Genomic DNA, 24262 nt, shown 5'->3' with positions numbered 1-24262 from the left:
TGACCATGGAGGAGATTGATGAGATCCGCCAGCGACCGATGCTGATCTCTTGTGATTTTAGCTATCCCAGCTAGCTGATTAGTTCACACCTTGGAGTTTAGGATTCCATAGTAGTCATTTAGTCATTTTGTCATTTTTGTCATATTGTCATTGTCATTTTCATTTCATTTTGTTACTTTTGTTACTCGGACTTTGTATCAGATCCACCACATTGTAACTTTTAGGTCTCATAGGTCACTTTGGCCTTTTGAAGACGTTAATATAACATTTCATTTCATTTCTCTCTCTCTCACAGATAAATCTTTAAGGTCTCTTGTCATAATTTCCTATGACGTTAAAATCTTCTTCGTCTTCTTCTTCTTCTTCTTCTTCTCTCTCTCTCTCTCTCTCTCTCTCTCTCTCTCTCTCTCTCTCTCTCTCTCTCTCTCTCTCTATATATATATATATATATATATATATATATATATATATATATATATACCTAGATGAATCCAGGATAAGCCCAGATTCACCCTTAAAGGAAAGTGCAAGGTATAGACCCATGGTAGTCATCCACAAGACAATATAACCATCAGCTCCATCATGCATAGTATTGACTAAATACCACGACATCCCCACTAACGTCGTCAGTGCCCAATAGTGGGTGTAGAACTAGGTACTAACATATGCTCCCAAACACAACACACACAACACGCACACGCACGTGAGCATACATCAACACAAAGTTCAGCGTACTGAGTTTCTGTCATGACTCCGGAGATCAAGGGCAGACTCAGCCATAATGAAGCCTAGCACTAAAAGAAGCATTAAATCGAAAAAATTAGCACACAAAATGAGGTAGTTGATAGGGTATATGCACCACAAAAGATAGAAAGAATTAGCACAATATCAACTGGTCATAACTCTCTCTCTCTCTCTCTCTCTCTCTCTCTCTCTCTCTCTCTCTCTCTCTCTCTCTCTCTATCTCTCTCTATATATATATATATATATATATATATATATATATATAGATATATGACCCTTTTGTCATACTCAACCAAGTTACAAGGAGGCCCGGAGGCATTGCATCATCCCGTAGGCATCACAATATAACCGCAACTGATAGTGAAAAAACCCCTGAGATATAACACTTGCAACAAACCATAGGGGCAAAATAACCAGAAATATGAAGTTACAAAAGATGGGCAATACGTCAAAGGTCTAGGGACTAAGGAGGAAAGGATGACTGCAGCAATGAGCTGAAGCAGAAACAGGGCACCGGAACTTGCAACGAAGAGGCCGAAAACTCCAACAGAGAATCTCCAATATCAGACCCCTAATCTCCAAGGCCAGAAGGCACAAACTAGCAGAATCGGCATCACCACCACATGTCCACTTTGCATCAAAGGTCTGGGAGAGAGACAGCCTCCAACCATCCCTTAGCCGCAGTCACTAGGGCTACGACGCTCTTCAACCTGCGAAGCACCAGCATTCAGAGGTGCAAGCCGAAGAAGACGGCAAAAACCACCTAAACCACCCCACCATGCACAACCACCCACCACAAACCACACAACCTACCACCACGTGCCCACCAAACAGGGAAAACAAACAAAAGCAACATGCAGATCAAACAAGCACGCACACACTCACCCCACTCACATGCATACACATGCAACTACACACACCGCAAGCACATGCAAAATGCACAAGCACATGTAGCACACACAAAGCAAAACGAATACAAAGCAGACAAGCAGCAAACACAAGAAATAGCCTGCGTGAAAAGAAATACAGAAGGCAGAAACTGACGCGAGCTTGCAGGCAACAAGCAGAAGGGAAAAGAACTAGCCTATCATGGGGCATCCCAGGTTGATTTTGAACAGCCACCGCCTATTGGTCCTCATGCTCTATCTCTCTGTTGAGCTGCTCTAGGACATCCTCTCGATCCTAATCTTGTAACCTCTCCTCGGGAGGTCTGTCAGGGTCTGCTCTGCCTCATCCAAGCTCTATCTCACTACCTGTCTGTAGAAAAGGATAGGCTATACATGTCCTTCTCTAGAGTCTACCTACCTATCTTTGTCTCTGTCTCTCTGTCTGATCAACATTGTGCTACTACTGAGCACCCTACTGCTGCTTACTGTAACTCCTCTGATCTAGAGTCCACGACTCTAACCGAACAATGAAAACACAAAGCTGAGCTTAGCTAACCAAATAGTGTCCGATGTTTGTTGTCATGGTCACATGAAACTAAGAGCATCAAAATAAATACATAATGAATCATGATAATCCAAGACTGAAGTCTGAAGTCCTGACTCTCATAAGTAGTAAGTACTACAAACCGCACACTGCACTCAAAGCTGGCACCTGCAAGAGAGGAGCACACACTGCACTATACCTATATCTCTGCTAACACCAGTCACTCTCAGCTGCAGCAAGGCGTTTTTCGAAAAGAGTGGCCTAATTGTGCCATAATCCTACCACAAAGTGATGACGTGGCATGTCCGTCGGACAAACTCTAATGAAACTCAAGAGACTCAAACTTATAAGTTGCAACTTATAGAGTCCCGTCAAATGGGGACCAAGGGGACACTAGAAAATTAATTATGCATGGACCTGCTCACGTGGCAGCGCTATACGGATTCCCGGAATTCACGAAAACCTGCTAAGGTGGCACAGCATACGGATCACCATGATTTGTAGCGCATTTTGCACTGGCAACCCCTAGCGCTACGCTTTGGGCCAAGATGCTTTTGAACCCAATGTTGCTTTTTGCCATCCCTTTGTATTGTTTATAAGAGCCCCTGGAGCCTCACTCTGCAGAGCATCTGGACGCAGAGTCTGAGAACAGAGGAACCTTCAGAGTTGTACCTCGTTGTGATCAATAATAAAGAAATACAGAGAGAGGCGCCAATCTTTGGGGCCACTGCTTCTGGGCGCGGAACTCCACCGTGGCGTGTCGACTCAGACCTGGTATTAGATACATCACATGTAACCTTTTGGTCTCATAGGTCATTCTGGCCTTTTGCAGAAGATAATATTACATACATCTCTCTCTCTCTCTCTCTCTCTCTCTCTCTCTCTCTCTCTCTCTCTCTCTCTCTCTCTCTCTCTCTCTCTCTCTCTCAGATTGCCTCCTTTCCAGTACTCACTGGATGCGCCCTCTCTGACTCTCACACAGTCCAAGATCACCAGGGTCATTCGCCACCACTTGACTCAGCTAGACACCAAGAGGACATGGATACAGCCAGCGCAGGAGCTGGGTACGAAGATGGCTTTCTACAGAGAGCATCTCCTCCAGCTTACGGAGGATGGTTTTGTGACGAGGCCCAAATACATGGACACCCACTTGTCTCATGGGATACGATGTGCTATTGGCCAGATACGCACATCCTCACACCAACTGCGAATCGAGATTGGGAGATACAGCGGAGTACCAGCAGAGGCCAGGACATGCCTCCTGTGTGACATCGAGCCTGAGACAGAGTTGCACTACACATGCCACTGCCCCGTCTACTATGAGATACGAGGCCGCTTCCATTGCTTGTTCAGAGAGGGCTTTGGACCATTCTCTAGAGTCATGCGGTACGAGGATCAGAGATGCCTGGGTTTGTTTTTGCTCGAGCTGCGCAGACACAGAGAGAGCCTGATGAGAGGAGAGGCCAGCCAGTCTCAGAGACACATCACACACTTCTTTAGAGCTGCCATTGGACACCCGGAGGAGTTACTACCACAGTAGAGCTCGTCGCCTCACACCAGAGGCACACTGATTGACCGAGCGACTGAGGTGGGGAGATCCAGACGCCCACGACTGAGGAGGACTACACAACATTGACGGAGGCTGCATCAGAGGATTCGGATCACTTTGGCTCGAGATGCACGACGCCCGGTCAGACTACTGACCATGGAGAAGATTGATGAGATCCACCAGCAACCGATGCTGGATCTCCTGTGATCTACCTATCCCAGCTAGCTGTTTGGCTGCTTAGTTCACACCTAGCAGTTCAGGATTCCATAGTATTTTATCTTTTCATTTTGTCATTTTTGTCGTTTTGTCATCTTGTTACTCTAACTTTGTATCAGATCCACCACATTGTAACTTTCTGGTCTCATAGGTCACTCTGGCCTTTTGAAGACGTTAATATAACATTTCATTTCATCTCTCTCTCTCTCTCTCTCTCTCTCTCTCTCTCTCTCTCTCTCTCTCTCTCTCTCTCTCTCTCTCTCTCTCTCTCTCGCCTTTCACCTTTCACACCTATCAGCTTAGTTTAGGATTCCGTAGTATTTATATTTTGTTATCCTAGTTTAATTTATTTTGTTAATCTGACTTTGTATCAGATACACCGCATTGTAACTTTTTGGTCTCATAGGTCACTTTGGCCTTTTCAAGACGTTAATATAACATTTCATTTCTCTCTCTCTCTCTCTCTCTCTCTCTCTCTCTCTCTCTCTCTCTCTCTCTCTCTCTCTCTCTCTCTCTCTCTCACACACACACACACACACTATGTTTAGGGAATTGTCGCCACTTTTTTTGATGTTTTTAGGTTTTCGGATTTGCTTTTTTGCTGTTTTTAGGATTTTGTCACTGTGTTTTTTGCTGTTTTCTAGGAGTTCGTCATTGTTTTTTGCTGTCTTTTAGGATTTCAAATATGTGTTTTGCTGTTTTTGAGGGTTTCACAATCGTTTCTTGTTGTTTTTTAAGGTTTTTTTTTTTTTTTAAGAGTCTCTCTCTCTCTCCCTAGAAATGGAGACCAAGAGCAACTCACCCGTGTGCAAGTCTCCCTCGACAGTAACGAAGGCAACATTTATGGTCACGAACAAGAGAATATCACAGGTGGAAAAAGAGATGAAAGAGTGGAAACGGAGATGGAAGCATGGTGGAAAGACAAGGCTAACCTCATCCAAATGGTCTTCAATGAGGGCAAGCAATAGAAAAAGGAGAAAGAAGACTTTCAGATGGGTCCAAGCGCTCCGGGAAGAAGTCTCAGCCCTCAAGCGAGAGCTTGTGGAAACTAGAGCAGGGAGTGGACTTGAAGAAAGAGAAATCCAGCCCTCAATGATAGAGGAACTCAAAATCATCAAAGAATAAGTGCGGAAGATCAAAGAAGAAGAGAAGTAACATGGGGCGAAGACGTCAGCGTGGGTAGATGTAATCACGAAAACACAAAAGAAGGTAGATGAGGCCAAGAAATGGATAGAAGTTGTCAAGAAAGCGAAAGCGAAAGCGAAAGAACCAACAGCCATCCCCACTCCCACAATCATCAACATGACCCTAGAGGAAGAGCAAAGGAGGAATGCTAGAGCTTTACATGTACGAGTGACCAGTCTAAGAGACCGTGATGATGTGGAGGGGGAAGTCAAAGAACTTCTAATTATGATGGGTAGTGAGGCCACTCACACGAAGGCATGGAGAGTGGGGAAGAAGTAAGAAGGAAATGGGAGACTTCCAAGGAGAGAGCATTGATCTTTCGCTTCCCCTCCATGGAAGCAAAGAAGGATTTCTTGAAGAAGCGTCCTACACTAAAGAAGACAAGGATATTCCTTGGGGACGGCCTCACACTCTCACAGCTTTCTCATATGCAAGAAGTTATGCCTGAGATAAGGACAACCAAAGAGAAGGGGAAATTGGCCTTCTATAGAGACGGACGAGTGGTTATTATGGAGAGGGGCTCCGCATGACGGCGCGAGACCTATGGGACCACACTCAAAGTTGCTACTTGGAATTGTGATGGATCTCTACGCCTTGATGTGGGTGCTTTTGAAGATAGTTTCCAGAGGGGTTATCTACATTAGTTCACTCCATTATCAAGGTGAAGCACAGCTGCCCACTCTCTCTTACTCTATTTGGTATGTATGTGGATGAGGTTTCTGACTATATTGAGAGAGACGGTGATAGAGGTGCACAGTTGGCAAGGACATGGATTCCACTATTTTTATATGCTGATGCTATTGTGTTGATCTCCGACTCTCCAAAGGGGATGCAACATCACTTGGATGCTTTGCATAGGTTTGCTCACGACAGTGGTCTGTCTGTCAACCTTGGTAAAACCAAGGTTAGGTTATGGTGTTTAACACCACCCCACAATGGACCTAGAGATCAGCACCCACATTCACATACGGCCATGAGACAGTGGAGTATACAGATGCTTACACCTACCTTGGGGTGGTCTTTAGTGGACCAGCATTTTCATTGAGGAGAGCAGTAGACACTAGACTAACTAGAGTACATGCAGCATTGGGTGGATTGGAGAGGATGTGTTCACAGATTCAGTTTCAGGAGCCTTGGACGAAGCCCTGGCTTTTTGACACTTAGGTGGCTTCCGCATTGCTCTATGGAGTTCAGATATGGGGGCCCTCATTGGACCATCACGTAAGGTCCAGTCGCACTGATGGATGGGGAGACATGCAGAAGCCTCTAGTCTCTATGATCTCGCGGCTTATTAGAGCCAAGGCTTTAGCACCACATGACATTATTCGAGCAGAGCTAGCTGCCCCCCCACTAGTGGTTGAGGCACTAACTAGATCAGTCTCCTTTTTTACACCGTTTGTGGGACCTCCCCACAGACAGATATGCCCGCCTAGCACTTGAGCCCTCTCAACAGTTAGCTTTGCAAAGAGACACAACATGCTGGTATGGGGAGATGACATCCTTCCAGTACTCATGGATGCACCCTCTCTGACTCTTACACAGTCCAGATCAACACGCTCATCTGCCAAGACTTGATTCAGCTAGGACTTGGATACAGCCGGCTCAGGAGTTGGACACGAAGATGACTTTCTGTAGAGAGCATCTTCTCCAACTTACTGAGGATGGTTTCGTGACGAGGCCCAGATACATGGGCACACACTTATCTCATGGGATACGATGTGCTATTCGCTAGATACGCACATCTTCACACCAGCTTCAGATCGAAACTCCTAGATACAGCGGAGTACCATCAGAGGCCCGGACATGTCCCCTATGTCACATGGAGCCTGAGACAAAGTTGCACTACACATGCCACTGCCCACTTTACTATGAGATACAAGGCTGATTTCATTGCCTGTTCAGAGAGGGCTCTGTACCACTCTCTAGAGTCATGGGGTATGAGGACCAGAGATGTCTGGGTCTGTTTTTGTTGGAGCTACGCAGACACACAGAGAGTGTGATGAGAGGAGAGGCTAGCCAGTCTCAGAAACGGATCACAAACTTCTTTAGAGTGGACACTGGGCAGCCAGAGGTGTGACTAACAGATCTCACATTCTCCTCACACGGGAGGCACGTTGATCGATCGAACGATCGAGCTAGGGAGATCTAGATGCCCACGACTTCAAAGGACTAAACAGCATCGACGGAGGCTACATCAGAGGATTCCAATCACTTTGGCCCGACATGCGCGACGCCCGGTCAGACTATTGACCATGGAGGAGATTGATGAGATCCACCAGCGACCGATGATGGATCTCTTATGATTTAGCTCTTATGTGCATCTTGCTCATCTTGTATCAGCCTTTGTATCAGCTCTCACCCATTATATTCCCACACGCACACCCACATTCGGTTGTATTAGCCCCCCGTCACTACTTTCACCCCCCCTACTCATATCCTACACAGTTCCAGCTAGCTGCTTAGTTCACATCTAGATTGTATCAGTTTGGTCTCATAGGTCATTTTGGCCTTGTGAAGACATTTAATATAGGATTTCATTCCATCTCTCTCTCTCTCTCTCTCTCTCTCTCTCTCTCTCTCTCTCTCTCTCTCTCTCTCTCTCTTTATATATATATATATATATATATATATATATATATATATATATATATATATATATATTAAAGTTCAGTGATTTTGAAGTTTTAGTTCGAGTGTTGCTATTGAATTCTCGCTTGGAGTGTCCAAACACACGAGAGAGTAGAGTCCCCGAGAGGCAACAGATGACGGTCTCTACTAACTCTTCCCACCTCATCCCTCTGCACCCATGAAGTGTGGGGTGTGTGTGTGTGTGTGCGCGTGCACGGTTGTGTATGCACGATAAGTGTGTGTAAGTGTGAGCTGCAACAAAGTATAAGGCCCAGAGGCTAAAGCGTCGAAGCAGCAAGAGGAAGTGGTGCGGAGAACATGCAAGCTGTCCTGAGTGGTGGCCGGAGGTGACAGGTGCAACACCCATTTCATCCTGCCCGCACCTGCGGTTCCCCCAGCTCGGCGTGCCCCATGAATGAAATATGTTTTCCAGCATGCTGCTGCCCTCATATGTCAGTTTGCTGCTTGTGATTTGCCCAACCTGCTATTGGCCAGATACGCACATCTTCACACCAGCTGTGGACCGAGACTAGGAGATACAACGGAGTACCAGCAGAGGCCAGGACATGCCCCCTGTGTGACATGGAGCCTGAGACAGAGTTACACTACACATGCCACTGCCCCGTCTACTACGAGATACGAGGCCACTTCCACTGCTTGTTCAGAGAGGGCTTTGGACCACTCTCCATAGTCATGAGGTACGAGGATCAGAGATGCCTGGGTTTGTTTCTGCTCGAGCTGCGCAGACATAGAGAGCCTGATGAGAGGAGAGGCCGGCCAGTCTCAGAGACACATAATAGACTTCTTTAAAGCAGACACTGGACACCCGGAGGAGCTACAACCACAGCAGATCCTGTCGCCTCACACCAAAGGCACATTGATCCACCAAGCGACTGAGTTAGGGAGATCCAGACGGCCACGACTGCGGAGGACTACACAGCATCGACGGAGGCTACATCAAAGGATTCGGATCACTTTGGCCCGACATGCACGACGCCTGGTCAAACTGCTGACCATGGAGGAGACTGATGAGATCCGCCATCGACCAATGCTGGATTTCTTGTGACTTGTGATTTAGCTATCCAGGCTAGCTGCTTAGTTCACACCTACTAGCTTAGGATCTCATAGTATTTATATTTTATCATTTTGTCATTTCATTTTGTTACTCTGACTTTGTATCAGATCCACCACATTGTAACGCTCTGGTCTCATATGTCACTTTGGCCTTTTGCAGATGATAATATAACATTTCATTTCATTTCATCTCTCTCTCTCTCTCTCTCTCTCTCTCTCTCTCTCTCTCTCTCTCTCTCTCTCTCTCTCTCTCTCTTTTTCAATTTTGTGACAAGTTGGTCTCATAGGTCATTTTGGCCTTTTGAAGACGTTAATATAACATTTCATTTCTCTCTCAGGAGGAGGGTTTAGACCCTTTTGTGGCTTTTTATAGAGAGCACTTTCTTCACACTTCCGAGGATGGTTTCGTTGTGCGGCCGAGATACATGGACTGACACCTCTCGCATGGGCTCTGATGTGTCATAGGTCAGCTTCGCACTTCCTCTAATCAGCTACACATAGAAATAGGTAGATATACTTGGACGCCTGCAGAGGAGCGGATATGCGAGCTATGTGACATTGAGCCAAAGACGGAGGAACACTATATCTGCCAATGTCCAGTGTATTATGAGAGTAGGGGATGTTTCCATTGTCTCTTCAGAGATGGCTTCGGGCCCTTGTCTACGGTGAAGGCTTACACCCATCAGAGATGTCATGGGCATTTCCTGCTAGAATTACCGCGACAGAAAGGACTTACTACAGAGGATGAGGTGCTCCAGGTGGGGGCCCATTCAAAGGCCAGCCACACACTACTTCCAGAGCGGCCCTCCTCACGCAGCAGACTACACGACAGCACACACACCAACCCCCCCCCCCCCCCCCCCCCCCCCCCCCAATCCGGTGGGACTCTACTAGAGAGAGCCACAGAGATCAACGGATCCCGACGCCTACAACCTCCCCACAGATTATCTGTCTACCACCAACGTATCCAAGCTATCACTGGGAGATACAGAGCGACTCCTACGACGTTCTTCATAGTGCAGGAGATTAATATCATGCTGCAGAGACCCATGAGAGAGTTCATGTGATGACAGAGGACAGGACCAGGCCGGTAGGAAACCCCCTATACCAGCAGGCTGCCCTTATACCAGCCCCCCCCCCCCCCTCCCCCCCCCCCCTCTTCTTTTTTTAGTGGTTCATTCTTTACTTCAGTACATTATTTTTGTATTGGACACTTTGACACACCTGATGAGGATGTGATGTATTGGTCTCATAGGTCTTTTAGGCCTTTTGAAAGACGATAATAAACATTTCATTCCCTATGGGACCACACTGAAGATTGCTACTTGGAATTGTAATGGGTCTATTAGGTTGGACGTTGGTGCATTTGAGGACAGTTTCAGAGACCGAGACATTGTATTCTTCTCAGAGACTCACCAGGCCCCTGGACAGGTGATGCCACGTGTGGTGGGATATAGATGGGAGACAGCCCACAGGACAGCTACGAGATCTAAACATGGGAGTAGAGGTTCAGGAGGAATAGAAGTGCTATTTAGAGAGGAGCTACAACCACTACTACATATGGTACGGAGAGATGAGCATGCTAGATACATGTGGGTGAGATTGAGAGCTGACACATGTCGATTTCTATACATTGCAATATGTTACTTTCCTCCCAGTACGTCAGTATATGCCGCATCCAAAGGGCAATCGTCTTTCTCTATACTAGACGATGGGTGGGAGACAGCCACTACGAGATTTAAACATGGGAGTAGAGGTTCAGGAGGAATAGCAGTGCTATTTAGAGAGGAGCTACAACCACTACTACATATTGTACAAAGAGATGAGCATGCTAGATACATGTGGGTGAGATTGAGAGCTGACACAGGTCGATTTCTATACACTGCAATATGTTACTTTCCTCACGGTACGTCAATATATGCCACATCCAAAGGGCAGTCGTCTTTCTCTATACTAGACGTTATGGGAGTTTTCTAGGGATGGTGATATCATTCTCCTAGGGGACATCAATGCCCGAACGGGCAACTCTCAGACAGTCTTCTACGACACTTCAGATGAGATGCTTAGAGAACTGGATGTGGGTGAGTTGGGGCTTGACGGACGCTCACATGACAGAGAGCAGACGTGGTATGGGAGATACCTCATGGAGATGAGACTACACATGGGTTAGCCATACTTAATGGCTTACAGCGATTTCCTGGAGCAGCCAGTTTCACATGCTTTCCACACAAACATGGGGGCAGTACAGTGGACTATGTTATGACACAGCCAAGCTTTGTCCCTTGCATTCATGATTTCACAGTGGGAGCCAGGCCAGTGGGCGTAGCAGTGGATCATGCTCTCTTGACACTGTCCCTTTCATTTCAATATAGTATAGCCCAGACATCAGGAGGCAGGTCACTCACGCGTTATACATTTAAACCAAAGACTGACTCTGTTTATACGGAGGAGATCTGGGACCGTCTATGGGAAGGCATAGCCAGTACAAGCCTCTCAGTGGAGGAGTGCACCACTCTATTGACTGCCTGGTGCTGCATCAGTGGCATACCCACACACTCAGCCGCGACATTCTGGGAGCATGCCCCAAAATAGTTGGTATGATGAGGAGTGCAGAGAGATCCCAGCTTCAAAGGGATTTTCTTTTAGGAGTCATCACTTCCAGACATCTCGGATTGCTTCCCGGCGCCTTGTGCGACGAAAGAAGCGAGCTAACCTGGCTCAGATGGAGCGAGGATGTAATTGAGTAGGGACTCAAGAGAGGCATGGCAACTCTTTCATGAGCAATCCCCTCCCCCAGTGATTACTTCACCTGATGTGTGGGGCCAATATGCGACATTGTTATATACGGTTCCTCGATAGGAACCCCTTCCAGACCTTATAGAGCCATGCCCAGCTACGAGCGTTGAGCACCTTCTTTACCACTCGGATGGTACAGAGGGCCATTGACAAGATGAGAACCGGGAGGACATATGATCATGACGGTCTAGTAGCGGAGCACTCTATACATGCTAGGGATATGTTGATGGAGGTTCTTGCAATGTTGTTCAATCGTGCCATGTGTGAGGGGTTACCTGAGACTTGGAGGTTCTCTACTATTGTGCCTATCTCCAAGGCAAGTGATCCTACAGAGCCTGGGAACTACCGCACTATTATGGTCGGACACACATTGGGACGGTCGTATGCATCCATTCTTGAGCAGCACTTGAGTGATTGGGCAGAGGGTGAGGGTGTACGAGCAAAGGGTCAAGCCGGTTTCAAGAGGGGTTTCTCCACTCTTGATCATATTCTGACACTCAGAGCCATCATTGAGGAGGGCAGGTCACATGGGAGGCGGATTTATTGTAGCTTTATGGATTTCCGCAAAGCATTTGACATGGTACCAAGAGCTCGATTGATGCGCAGACTGCAGGAGATGGGGGTGCCCATAGAGTTGATTTGGGGGATTATGGATTTATGCACATCGGTGATGGGACATGTACGCACTCCGGAAGGGGTATCTGATCTAGTTCACTCTACTATTGGGGTGAAACAGGGCTGCCCATTGTCTCCTACTCTATTTGGTATGTATGTTGATGAGGTGTATGATTACAATGACAGAGAGGGTGACAGAGGTGCCCAGCTGGCAGGGACGTGGATCCCATTGTTGTTATATGCTGATGATATTGTGTTGATATCTGACTCACCAGAGGGTATGCAACGACATCTCGAGGCATTACACAGTTGCAGAGGACAGTGGATTGTGTGTAAACCTTGGTAAAACCAAGGTTATGATGTTTAACACCACACCACAGTGGATCAGGAGATCAGCACCTACTTTCACGTATGGTCAGGAGATTGTGGAGTATACAGATGCATACACTTACCTGGGGGTAGTCTTTACTGGGCCGAGATTTTCTTTAAGAAGAGTAGCACAGACTAGACTGACTAGAGCTTATGCGGCTTTGGGAGGATTGGAGAGGATGTGTTCGCGGGTTCAATTCCAGGAACCCAGGACAAAGTTATGGCTCTTTGATACTTTGGTTGCCTCTACCTTGCTATATGGGGTGCAAGTTTGGGGACCTTCTGTAGGCCAGGAAGGCTGGAGACGTATGGAGAGGCCCTTGGTATCTATGATCTCTTAGCTGATTAGAGCAAAGGCCTCCGTACCGCATGATATCATTCGAGCGGAGTTAGCTTTCCCCCCTATGGAGATTGAGGCGCTTACCAGACCAGTCTCCTTTGTACACAACCTATGGGATACTACCAGAGATAGATATGCCAGGTTGGCCCTAGGGTCCTCCAAACAGTTAGCTCTACAGGGGGATACAATGTACATCATGCTGGTACGCACAGATGACATAATGGTTTCAGACACATGGCTTCACCATGGACAAGCTGCCTCCTTTTCAGTACTCTCTACAGGCACCCTTGATGTCTCTGACTCGGGTGGAGATTACTAAACTCATTCGTCAGGATTTGATCCATCTTGACACGAGGAGGACATGGATAGAGCCAATACAGGAGTTGGGCACGAAGATGGCTTTCTATAGAGAGCATCTTCTCCACCTCACAGGGGATGGGTTTGTGATTCGAGCTAGCTATATGGACACACATCTTTCTCATGGTTTGCATTGTGCCATTGGCCAGATACGCACATCCTCACATCAGCTTGAGATTGAGACTAGCAGATTCAGAGGGATTGAAACCGGCCCGTGGGGCGGTAGGCATTGACTTTCACCCGAAATTCTTTACTTGAGACACACACAGAGAGAACGTGCAAAGGAAACCTGTGACAAGAATTAACACTTAAGCGCACACACGGCTCGTAAGCTAGAATGCTCCAGCAGACGCCGACAACCTGTAGGCCCCAACAGAGGGCATACAACCTGTGATCTCCTACGAGCTGCCCCGCATAATTCAGGCTGAGAAACACCTATTCTGGCCCGATTTCGGCAACATAACTATACTAGGACGCTTCACAGTCAGTATCCCCACGCAATAGATGACTTTCCCGACGCATACGAACACTTTGCAAAACCTGGCGAGAATCTGCAGCACGCTGAATTCTCTGTTTTCTGCCCCCAAAATGCGCCAGATCACCTCTACAGCGGTCCCCTCGCGTCCCCGAACCTCCTGGGGGTATTAGGGTCTGTTTAGGGCCAAAACCCTAAACCTGCAAAAAAACACAGCAGACCGTAATTCCCTGTTTTGGGCTCCGTTTCGCGTGCCGGTCGCATCTGTATCAAGACCTCGAGCTCCCGCACTTGTAGGGCTGCTTGCCCTTTGAATCCGACGAGATTTCTCACGTGAAACCTCTCCGAATTCACTCGTACCTGCGGGGGATTAGCCACTAGCTAACCCACTACCTGTGCAAGAGGCTCTTGCCTCGGCAATCGCGCATGAACCCACACAACTGTACATCAGTCAAATGAAAATCCCTCTTGTGGTTCACATAACTGCACGTAAGGGAGAGAGAGAGAGAGCAGTGTGTAGCGTGCAGGGCATCACTCCTGGCACCACACTGTACATAGAGGGAAAGGAAGCACTCCATAGCTCTTAACTTGTAAGGTGTGGCAGGAAACTCAAAAATGAGCCTCCCAGCTATAAATTCAGCGCCACTTCTTGATGCATGAGGCAAGTGCACAGAAATGTGCCACTTGGCGCATTTACAAACATTTCCCGCTTCGGATTTGCCGCCTAAAAATCTCCTGATTGGTTGCTCAGTTGACTTCGCGGCAGAGTTGTAAATTGTTCCCCTAGTCATACTGGTGGTAATGACGCGAACACATTTCACGGCCCAAAATAGCAGTTTCCTAAATTTTAGGAAATGATTCCGTTGGGCTCCCACTGGTCATTTGACCATCTATCCTCATTGGGACCGCATTCAAAAGTGCAATGTGGCCCAACTGTCAGATACTTTCTGTTGGGAGTCACACCTTGACTTTATGCCTTTATTGAGTTCACTTCCTAGTATCCACCAACTTGCTAAGTGCGACGGGGGGACCTATATGATCTTGCTCTGAGCCTAGACATCCTCTTACCATACGAATTCCAGTGCCGACCACTATCCATCTGCAGGTGAAACTACCATTCACATTGGCCATACAATGTCCGACCGTTTGCTACTTCAAGAAGAGGGTCTCAAAAAAAAAACCCATTGGAAAGAAACCAGCAACTAAAGTTAGCAGTTGCCACATCCTCGTGACATAGTTAACAGCTGCCACGTCCCCGTGACAAGGATACCAACAGATAGCAAGATATGCCACTTATGCCATCTAGAGCCAAAGACAGAGTTACATTACATATGCCATTGCACAGTGTACGATGAGATACGAGGCTGTTTCCATTGTCTATCCAGAGAGGGTTTTGGGCCTCTATCTAGGGTCATGAGTTATGAGGATCAGAGATGTCTTGGATTGTATCTACTTGAGTTACACAGGCATAGAGACACTTTACTAAGGAGAGCTAGAGAGAGAGAGTCCCAGAGACAAACTACAGATTTCTTTACACTAGATATTGGACACCCAGAGGAATAGCCAGCATTGCAGAGCTTTGCCTGCACTCATACTACCACTACTGGCATTCTCATAGACCGAGCATTGGAGCTAGGGAGATCTAGACAACCGCGACTGAAGAGAGGAGCTACACAACATCGACGGAGATTACAGAAGAGGATTTGAGCCATACTTTCTCGACGTCCAGAGTGCGGATGATCTCCCTCCGGACATGGTATCAAATTCACTATGTTGTGACAGCTTGATCTCATAGGTCACTTGGGCCTTTTGAAGACGTTAATATACCATTTCATTTCATATCTCTCTCTCTCTCTCTCTCTCTCTCTCTCTCTCTCTCTCTCTCTCTCTCTCTCTCTCTCTCTCTCTCCCCACAGCCTCGATGGAGGCTGCATCAGAGGATTCAGATCATTTTGGCTCGACATGCATGATGCCCGGTCAGACTACTGACCATGGAGGAGATTGATGAGATCCGCCAGCGACCAATGCTGGATCTCCTGTGATCTAACTATCCCAGCTAGTTGTTTAGCTGCCTAGTTCACACCTAGCAGTTCAGGATTCCATAGTATTTTATTTTGTCATTTTGTCATTACTGTCATTTTTGTCATCTTGTTACTCTTGTTACTCTGACTTTGTATCAGATCCACCACATTGTAACTTTCTGCTCTCATAGGTCACTTTGGCCTTTTGAAGACGTTAATATAACATTTCATTTTCTCTCTCTCTCTCTTCACGCTTCGACTACATGTAGGACTTTGATAGATATTGCACGATATTTCCCACTTGAACCCTAGTTGGTCCTCGACCAAAAGGGTACAGTGGTCTCATCGAACCTCTTGTTTAGAGTATCTGATCAAGTGGAAACATAGACTAGAGTCAACTACGACTGGGAGTCAATGGGATCGTTGAAGAGTTGATTCCCTGGTATTATACCTGAAGAGATTGTTGAGGACATCAATTCAACATGGGGGGGGGGGGGGGGGGGGGGGGGGGGGGGGGGGGGGGGGGGGGGGTGAAACCGGCCCGTGGGGCGGTAGGCGTTGGCTTTCACCCGATATTCTTTACTTTAAACACACACAGAGCACTTTGCAAAGGTAACCTGTAACGGGGATTAACACCTAAGTACACACACGGCTCGGAAGCTAGAACGCTCCGAGCAAACGCCGACAACCTGTAGGCCCCAAAATTGGCGCCCCTTTCGGTATTTCTTTATTCTTTAACAGTGGGAAAAAAACCTGTGATCTCCTACAAGCTGCCCCGCACAATCTAGGCTAAGAAACACCTGTTCTTGCCCGATTTCGACAGCATAACTGCACTAGGACGCTTCACGGTTAGTATCCCCAAGCAATAGGTGACTTTCCCGACCCATACGGACACTTTGCAAAACCAGGCGAGAATCTGCAGCACGCTGAATTCTCTGTTTTCTGCCCCGAAAATGCGCCAGTTCACCCGTACAGCGGTCCCTTCGCGTCCCCGAACCTCTTGAGCGTATTAGGGTCCGTTTAGGGCCGAAACCCTAAACCTGCAAAAATACACAGCAGGCTGTAATTCCCTTTTTTGGGCTCCGTTTCGTGTGACGGTCGCATCTGTAGCAAGACCTCGAGCTCCCGCACCTGTAGGGCTACTTGCCCTTTGAATCGAACGAGATTTCTGACGTGAAACCTCTCCGAATTCACCTATACCTGCGGGGGATTAGCCGCTAGCTAATCCAGTACCTGTGCAAGAGGCTCTTGCCTTGGCAATCGCGCATGAACCCACATAACTATATATTGGTCAAATGAAAAGCCCACTAGTGGGGCATAACATATTGCTCATAAGGGAGAGGGAGAGCAGTGTGTAGCGTGCAGGGCATCACTCCTGGCACCGCAATGTACATAAGAGGGAAAGGAAGCACTCCATAGCTCTTAACCTGTGTGACAGAGAGTGAATGAGGCCTCTCCCAGCATCAAAAATCAGCGCCCTTTTTTCTGTAAGGGGAAAGTGCATGAAAATTTGACACTTGGCGCATTTACAAGCATTTTCCCGTTTCGGGTTCGCAGCTTAAAAATCTCCTGACCAGTTGCCCAGTTGACTTCGCGACAGAGTTGTGAAGTGTTCCCCTAGTCATGCCAGAAGTAATGACGCAAACACATTTCACGGCCCAAAATAGGAGTTCCCTAAATTTTAGGAAATGATTCCATTGGGCTCCCTGTGGTCATCTGACCATCTATCCTCATTGGGACCGCATCCAAAAGTGCAATGTGGCCCAACTGTCGGATACTTTCTGTTGGTAGTCCCACCTTGACTTTATGCCTTTATTGAGTTCACTTCCTAGTATCCACCAACTTGCTAAGTGCGACGGGGGGACCTATATGATCTTGCTCTGAGCCTAGACATCCTCTTACCATACGAATTCCAATGCCGACCACTATCCATCTGCAGGTGAAACTACCGTTCACATTGGCCATACAATGTCCGACCGTTTGCTACTTCAAGAAGAGGGTCTCAAAAATAGAACAAAACCCATTGGAAAGAAACCAACAACTAAAGTTAGCAGTTGCCACGTCCTCGTGACATAGTTAACAGTTGCCACGTCCCCGTGACAAGGGGGGTGTGTATATGTCGCTAGACATCAGGATGGGCGCGTGAGCCTCATCACTATATGGCCCGGGGTCCCCTTCATGAGGGATCCACGGCCCAAATTAGACGGTGCCGCACGGCTTTGATCTCCGTCATCCGATTGCCACGTTGGACTAGGGTGAACTAGGAGCCAAAAATGGCAGCCCTGATTCACTCCCAGGTCACCACACTCGAGTCACACATGGTTGAACCTGGGACCATATAGTTCCCACCGAAAAGCATTACCACCACGCTATCGTGCGTAGGTGTGTGGGCATGGCAGGTGTACACGTTCGACCAGACAGCAGAGATCTTAGTCACTCTGCACCACCTAATTTCGGCCCTAGATCCCTCCTGCTAAGGGACCCCGTGCCATATAGTGACGAGGGCGCGTGAGGAGTGCCTGATCGGTGTAGGCCCTGGAATAAAGACCCTCGGCAGAGGCTTGCGCAGACACTCAAGCTAGGGTGTGGGCTGGTCATATGGACGCTAGTGCTCTTCCCTCAACAAGGGATGAGATTCCTTTGGCCCTACATACCACTTAATATTGGGAGAATTTTCCACCTCTCAGTATACGTTGGGAATTTAGAGAGATTAAAAAGCAAGAAATAGTCTTACTATGTTTCATTGTATATTTTATGGACTTTGTGGATCACCACTCTGATGTGAACTAGTAACTTTGTGCATATTATCCTGGGATTGTGGCTTCAGGATGTCTATCTGTAGGAGATTCATTTTCTGTATTTTCTTCTTTTTTCTTAAAGATGCAACCACCCTCAGAGACTTACAACTGTATACCCATATAAAGTATCAGGGCAAAGACAACTAATACAGCTCCATATCATGATGTATTGAATAGTTGTGCGCATAAAAGGAGATTGAGGCTTTGCTGTGATGCTCTAAAAGAACCAGCTGAAGCCTCCACACACTACCAAAGTATGGAGAAGCTCTGATTTATCATAGTCAAGGTGCCACCAGTGGACAAAGGTCCCTTCGATATTGAGGGTGGGAGTAGTACAGCTCTTAAATAGGCAATGCACTTCTCCAAACTGAATCCATTTTGCTTTAGCCACCTTGACAGTTTGCTTATTGTTCTTGACATTTTGTATGCTACGGCTTGCTTTGTGCTGGGTGCTAACACTGCTAAACAGCTTTTCATGGTGAAAGATGAGAGCTTGTGTCTGCTTTTACTTTTTTAAGCTTTTGGACAACATGGCTGTATATTTCCAGTAGTGAGGTTTCCAAAGGTTGCAAACAGGCAGAACAGTGCAGACCAAAAGGTAAGTAATTCAGAGTCGCTTCTCCTTCAAGCCCTCCTTGCACAGACTAACATAAAGGATAATGTGAGACTTACGCACAGTCAACAAGGGGAAAACCATACAAAGTTAAAGATTTCTTACTTGGAGCAATCTGTGTCTTCCCTGCATCAATTGTAATATGTGATGCTATCTTCAGACTGTTTGCCTTTGCCTGTATTATTGAAAACAAAAATACATTAGTTTTCTGCAAGCAAATGCTTACAGCATTTGATTACCATTCCTCTTTATAAACAACCCCAAATCACAACAAGTTTCTGTGGATAAAGGCAAGAAATTTGCTAGCCAGCCACATCAACTCCAACACTACAAACACCAGTATGGTCAACCCCTTACACTTGTTGCATCAAAGCTCTGTTTAAAAGAAAGGGAAGAAACTGAGAAACAAAAAACAAAGCGTTAACAGATATCTTCCAAATCTAAGGGAGACCAACAACCGCTGAAGTTTCTCAGTACTTTGACAGGTGACGAGTAAAAGTCAATAGTGAAAGGGAACAGAATCTTATACATTATGGAGTTGGAGTCAACAAAATATTATCAAATTCAAGCCTAATTCATTTGTGGACACAAGGCTTGCACATGAAGTCAAGAGCGGACCACCTGGAAGACTTTTGGAAGGGAAAAGACAGACACATATTTTTGTGATATTTTTCTCTATTTTTTAAATTCCGAATTTTAAAAAGTTTTCAACAACAAAGTTGTAGGCGTTGAGATGATCTTTCGGCCCCTATTTTTTTTATAGTTTTTGGAGCTACGGTTTGGGAGATATGGACGAAATGGTGGAGCCTATCTGTCCACTTGGGAAGAAGTCATCGTTATCCAACTCCACACACACAATTTCTTATAGGTTTCTCTCCATTATTGCTATATTTTCTCTTATTTTGTCAAGATTATCTCAAATATTATAAGGAAACTCTTGGACTCAAGCTATGGAAAGTGGCATGGAGACAAAGCTCGCGCCATGATGAAGGCGATTAGGAGGAAATTGGTCATAAGCACGAACACGGAGCTCTCTCATTGGGGGAATGCCTCTAACTGAGTTTACTTTGCGATAACTCCTCTTGCTCATAATCTTTTTCCTAATCACTCTCTTGGCCTATAAAAGGAGACCTCTTTTGTAGACGGGACACACTACACACACACACACTATCCCATACCCACACACCTACACATACACACCCTTGTGCTACATGCTAGTAGCATGAACCCTAATCACATAATCACCACCATCACCATCACCCATAGTTACACATACGCAGGGGATGGGGCCTAGGGACGCCTAACGGCCGTAATCGGGCCAGGGACGGAGGGGAACGGCAGGGAACGGCCGGAAATTCATCCGACTAGCAGGGTCGGAAGCTGCCGCGGACCGAGGACGGACGGGAACCGGCAAAAATTTGAAACTTGAAAAAAATCACCGTTTTTAACAGAAAATGCAGCCAACGTCTAGTTTTTTGGGGGGACTTTGGTCCTTGGGAGGCTATAAAAGCACCCTTGGGCCTCATCTTCTCTCAAGTTCAATGAAGGCTCTCCTCTCTACCGTCTAATATATAGACTCTACGCCGTCTACGGTCTACCTACGGGCGCTCCAGGCTTGTCCAAAGTCCTTTTTGAGCCCTTGTGGCATGCACTTTTCATTTTGTATCCATCAATGTTTTATTAGCACATTTGCGCCTATATGACTCGTGCTCTTTGGTCTATTTAGTGTTTGTGGTCAAAGTGATGCTCTATATGTGTGGCATGTGTGTAGGTCAAAAATGCCAAAAAAACTCTTCTTTTTTTTTGGCGTTCTGACCCCGTCCCCGTTTCTTGACTTTTGCCGTCCCGTCCCCGTCCCCGTTCCCGACCCCGACCCGCAGTCCCATGTAACTATGCCATCACCATGCACAAAATGAGCACCATATACTTGTAATGAAGGACTGAAGGGACGATTTCAAGAAGAAGAATGATGGATACACTCATAATATTCCTCGCCATCAACGCCAATCCCTCCATTATACATCCTACGGTCTTGTCTCCTTCTCATCTTCTTGGTCTATGCTACCTATTGTATTCATCTTTTGCAAGCAATCAACACAGTCCATCTTGGTGTCGTACCTTGTGTCGTTTTGGATACACTTCATTGTGAGTATGGTTTGTGCTTGTTCTTTCCATTTTGCGTATCTTAAAGTATGCGGACTCGCCACCATACTCTCTCTCTCTCTCTCTCTCTCTCTCATATTCCTATCATCTTGCTACTTGCACCTTAAGGTGTGCGGATTCGCCACCTCTGATATGAGAAGTGAGTTTACTTACATGTTTCCCTTACCTCATTATCTTCCTTACTACATGCATGAGTAGGAAGCCCATTCTCACTCACTGTTACGAGGACGTGCCAACTACTAACCTTAGTTGTTGGTTTCTTTCCAATGATTTTTATTTAATTTTTGAGACCCTCTTTTTGAAGTTGCAAATGGTCGGACATTGTATGGCCAATGGGAACGGTAGTTTCACCCGCAAACGGGAAGTGCGTCGGCACTAGAATTTGTATAGTAAGAGGATCTCTAGGCTCAGTGCAAGATCATGTAGGTCCCCCCATCGTACTTAGCAAGTTGGTGGATACTAGGAAGTGAACTCAATAAAGGCATAAAGTCAAGGTGAGATCACCAACAGAAAGTATCCGACAATTGGGCCATATTGCACTTTTGGATGAGCTCCCAATGAGGATAGATGGTCAGATGACCAATGAGAGTCCAACGGAAGCATTCCCTAAAATTTAGGGAATTGCTATTTTGGGCCACGAAATCTATTCGCGTCATTAGCTTCAAAATGACAAGGGGAACATTTTATTACTCTGCTGCAAAGTCAACTGATGCACCAAATGAGAGATTTTTAAGCAAGAAGCCCAATGTGGCGAAATTGCATACATGAGTGCCAAGTGGCACTTTTTGGCCAATTTATCAAGTTTGGGAGAACAGAACTCGTAACTGACTTTTTGAAGCAATTTTGGAGGCTGAAAACTGTGATTTTCAGCCATTTCTCTCCATTTTTGAGCTTCCCATGACTTTATCTAGGACCAGGGAGCTCATTTTCAGCATTGGAAGGCATCAGGTGCGTGTTTACAGGGCTGTTTTGCTACATTTTCAGCAATACCCAGGTTTTGGGGCAGCCATGGAAATCTTCCCCTTTTGCATCTATTTGTTCACACATGCATTACAGGTCGAGGGCAGAAGAGGGGACGCTCGATTTATGGTGGGGGGATACTTCATTGAGAACCTATCACAGGTTGAGAGCTATGGAGTGCTTTTATTTGACTGATGTACAACTGTGTGGTTTCATGCTTTTGTGCCGAGGCAAGAGTCAACTGATGCACCAGTTAAGAGATTTTTAAGCGGGTAGCCCAATGCGGAGAAATTGCATGCATGAGTGCCAACTAGGTTTCATGCTTTTGTGCTGAGGCAAGAGCCTCCTTGAGCAGGAACATGGATAGCTAACTGCTACTCCAAAGCAAGCACCGGTGAGGGTCATAACTTCACCGTACAGGTGCATTTTCAGCGTTGTGTATGCGTTGTAAATTGATTGTCTTTCAGCCGTACGGACGCCAGAACCATTGGGAATAGTGCCCCACTGGCAGAGGACTATTAGGGGACTGTTTGGGGCTGAAAACAGGGCAAAAACCAGTAGCCACAGCGTGCTGAATTTACTGTTTTTGGGCAAGAATCAGAGGGTTTATACCAATGGAAGAGAGTTCCGGCAAGGAAATTGGTTTCCCGCAAGTTTTGGGGTTGTTATGCTGCCGAAATATGGCCAAAACACGTGGTATCTAGCGGGATACTGGTAAAGGATTCCTATAATTTACCCTCTCAAAGTATACAAAAATACTAAAAGGGAGCCAATTTTGGGGCCTACAGGTTGTCGGAGTCTACTCGGAGCATTCTAGCTTCCGAGCCGTGTGTGTGCTTAAAAGTTAATTCCCATCGCACGTTCCTTTTGCACGTTCTCTGTCTCTGTGTCTGAAGTAAACAATTTCGGGTGAAAGCCAAATCGATCGCCCCATGGGCTGGTTTCATGGTTCCATTGCCAGGATATCAATCACTTTTTCCTCAAAGAGTGAGCCTCGGTTGTTTTGAGTAGAGACACAGAGTACAGGAACGCGGGATCATACTATGGCCAACAAAGGGAAGGGCATTATGGAAGAGGGTTCCTCTTCACAGGACAATATTCCGCATGTTCGCCCTACCAAAAATTGGTCAAATTAGGGCTGATTTTCTGCTGCGTCTTTAGGGTTTGCAAGTATGAACCAAGATGAGATAGGGAGAGGTTTCACGGTGGTAGATTGGCCACTAGATCTCCTACGGGAGTGATGTGGGTCTGCCAAGTGGCACGCTGCTAGCCGATTCTCTGAGGCGATTGCTTGGATTCTTTGACGCATTGGTAAATCATCTTGAAATTTGAACTTGGTCTTAGGTAGTACGCTACAGTGTTGCGGAATTATGTTGGTTTGCAGAGGCAAGATCCTCTTGCATAGGTCAAAAGTTTAAGGGACAGGTTGCAAAATGCTATGTGGGGAAGTTCAAGAAGTATCCACCTATGGATGCAAAGTGGATGGAAGAGCATGAATTGTCAGAGTCGCCAAATGTATTGCAGCTTTACCTTGAGGCCTTTGGGTTCCAACCTATTTATGCCCCAACCCAACGTGTGCAAAGGAGGGATAATGATAGAACTAGCACATCAAATGTACATATGAATTCAGTGTAATAGATGGAAATGACAAAAGTATGACGGTCTCATTAAGTCATTTCTCTCTATGTGTTACGACCTTTCTTGCGGATACATGCGATGATAAAAGAGTGCTAACAACACAAGATCATCAGTGGCATGTATTTACGGTATGCAATCGAGGACGTTTGCGATTTCAAGAGGCGGTTATGTCACGAGGACGTGGCAACTGCTAACCTTACATGTTGGTTTCTTTCCAATGATTTTTATTTAATTTTTGAGACCCTCTTTTTGAAGTTGCAAATGGTCGAACATTGTATGGCCAATGTGAA

At 46.4% G+C, this 24262-nt stretch overlaps 1 protein-coding gene across 2 annotated transcripts in view; it reads right to left on the bottom strand.

Moving 5' to 3' along the window:
* LOC147432325 (uncharacterized) overlaps positions 1-24262 on the bottom strand; it is an 80094-nt gene that overhangs the window by 5109 nt on the left and 50723 nt on the right. For both annotated transcript variants that reach the window (XR_015185551.1, XM_086492309.1), the window contains exon 5: positions 19317-19386. Coding sequence is in view for 1 of the 2 variants with exons in the window: in XM_086492309.1 (XP_086348435.1) it covers positions 19317-19386 (70 nt within the window). In the remaining variant the exon portion in view is untranslated. The remainder of the gene's footprint in view (positions 1-19316; positions 19387-24262) is intronic.

This window comes from Adiantum capillus-veneris, chromosome 20 (genome assembly GCF_014529385.1).
Source record: "Adiantum capillus-veneris isolate H3 chromosome 20, ASM1452938v2, whole genome shotgun sequence".
Taxonomy (NCBI): Eukaryota; Viridiplantae; Streptophyta; class Polypodiopsida; order Polypodiales; family Pteridaceae; genus Adiantum; species Adiantum capillus-veneris.
Note: the sequence above shows the minus strand (reverse complement) of the source record. Positions and strands in the feature narration are given on the sequence as shown.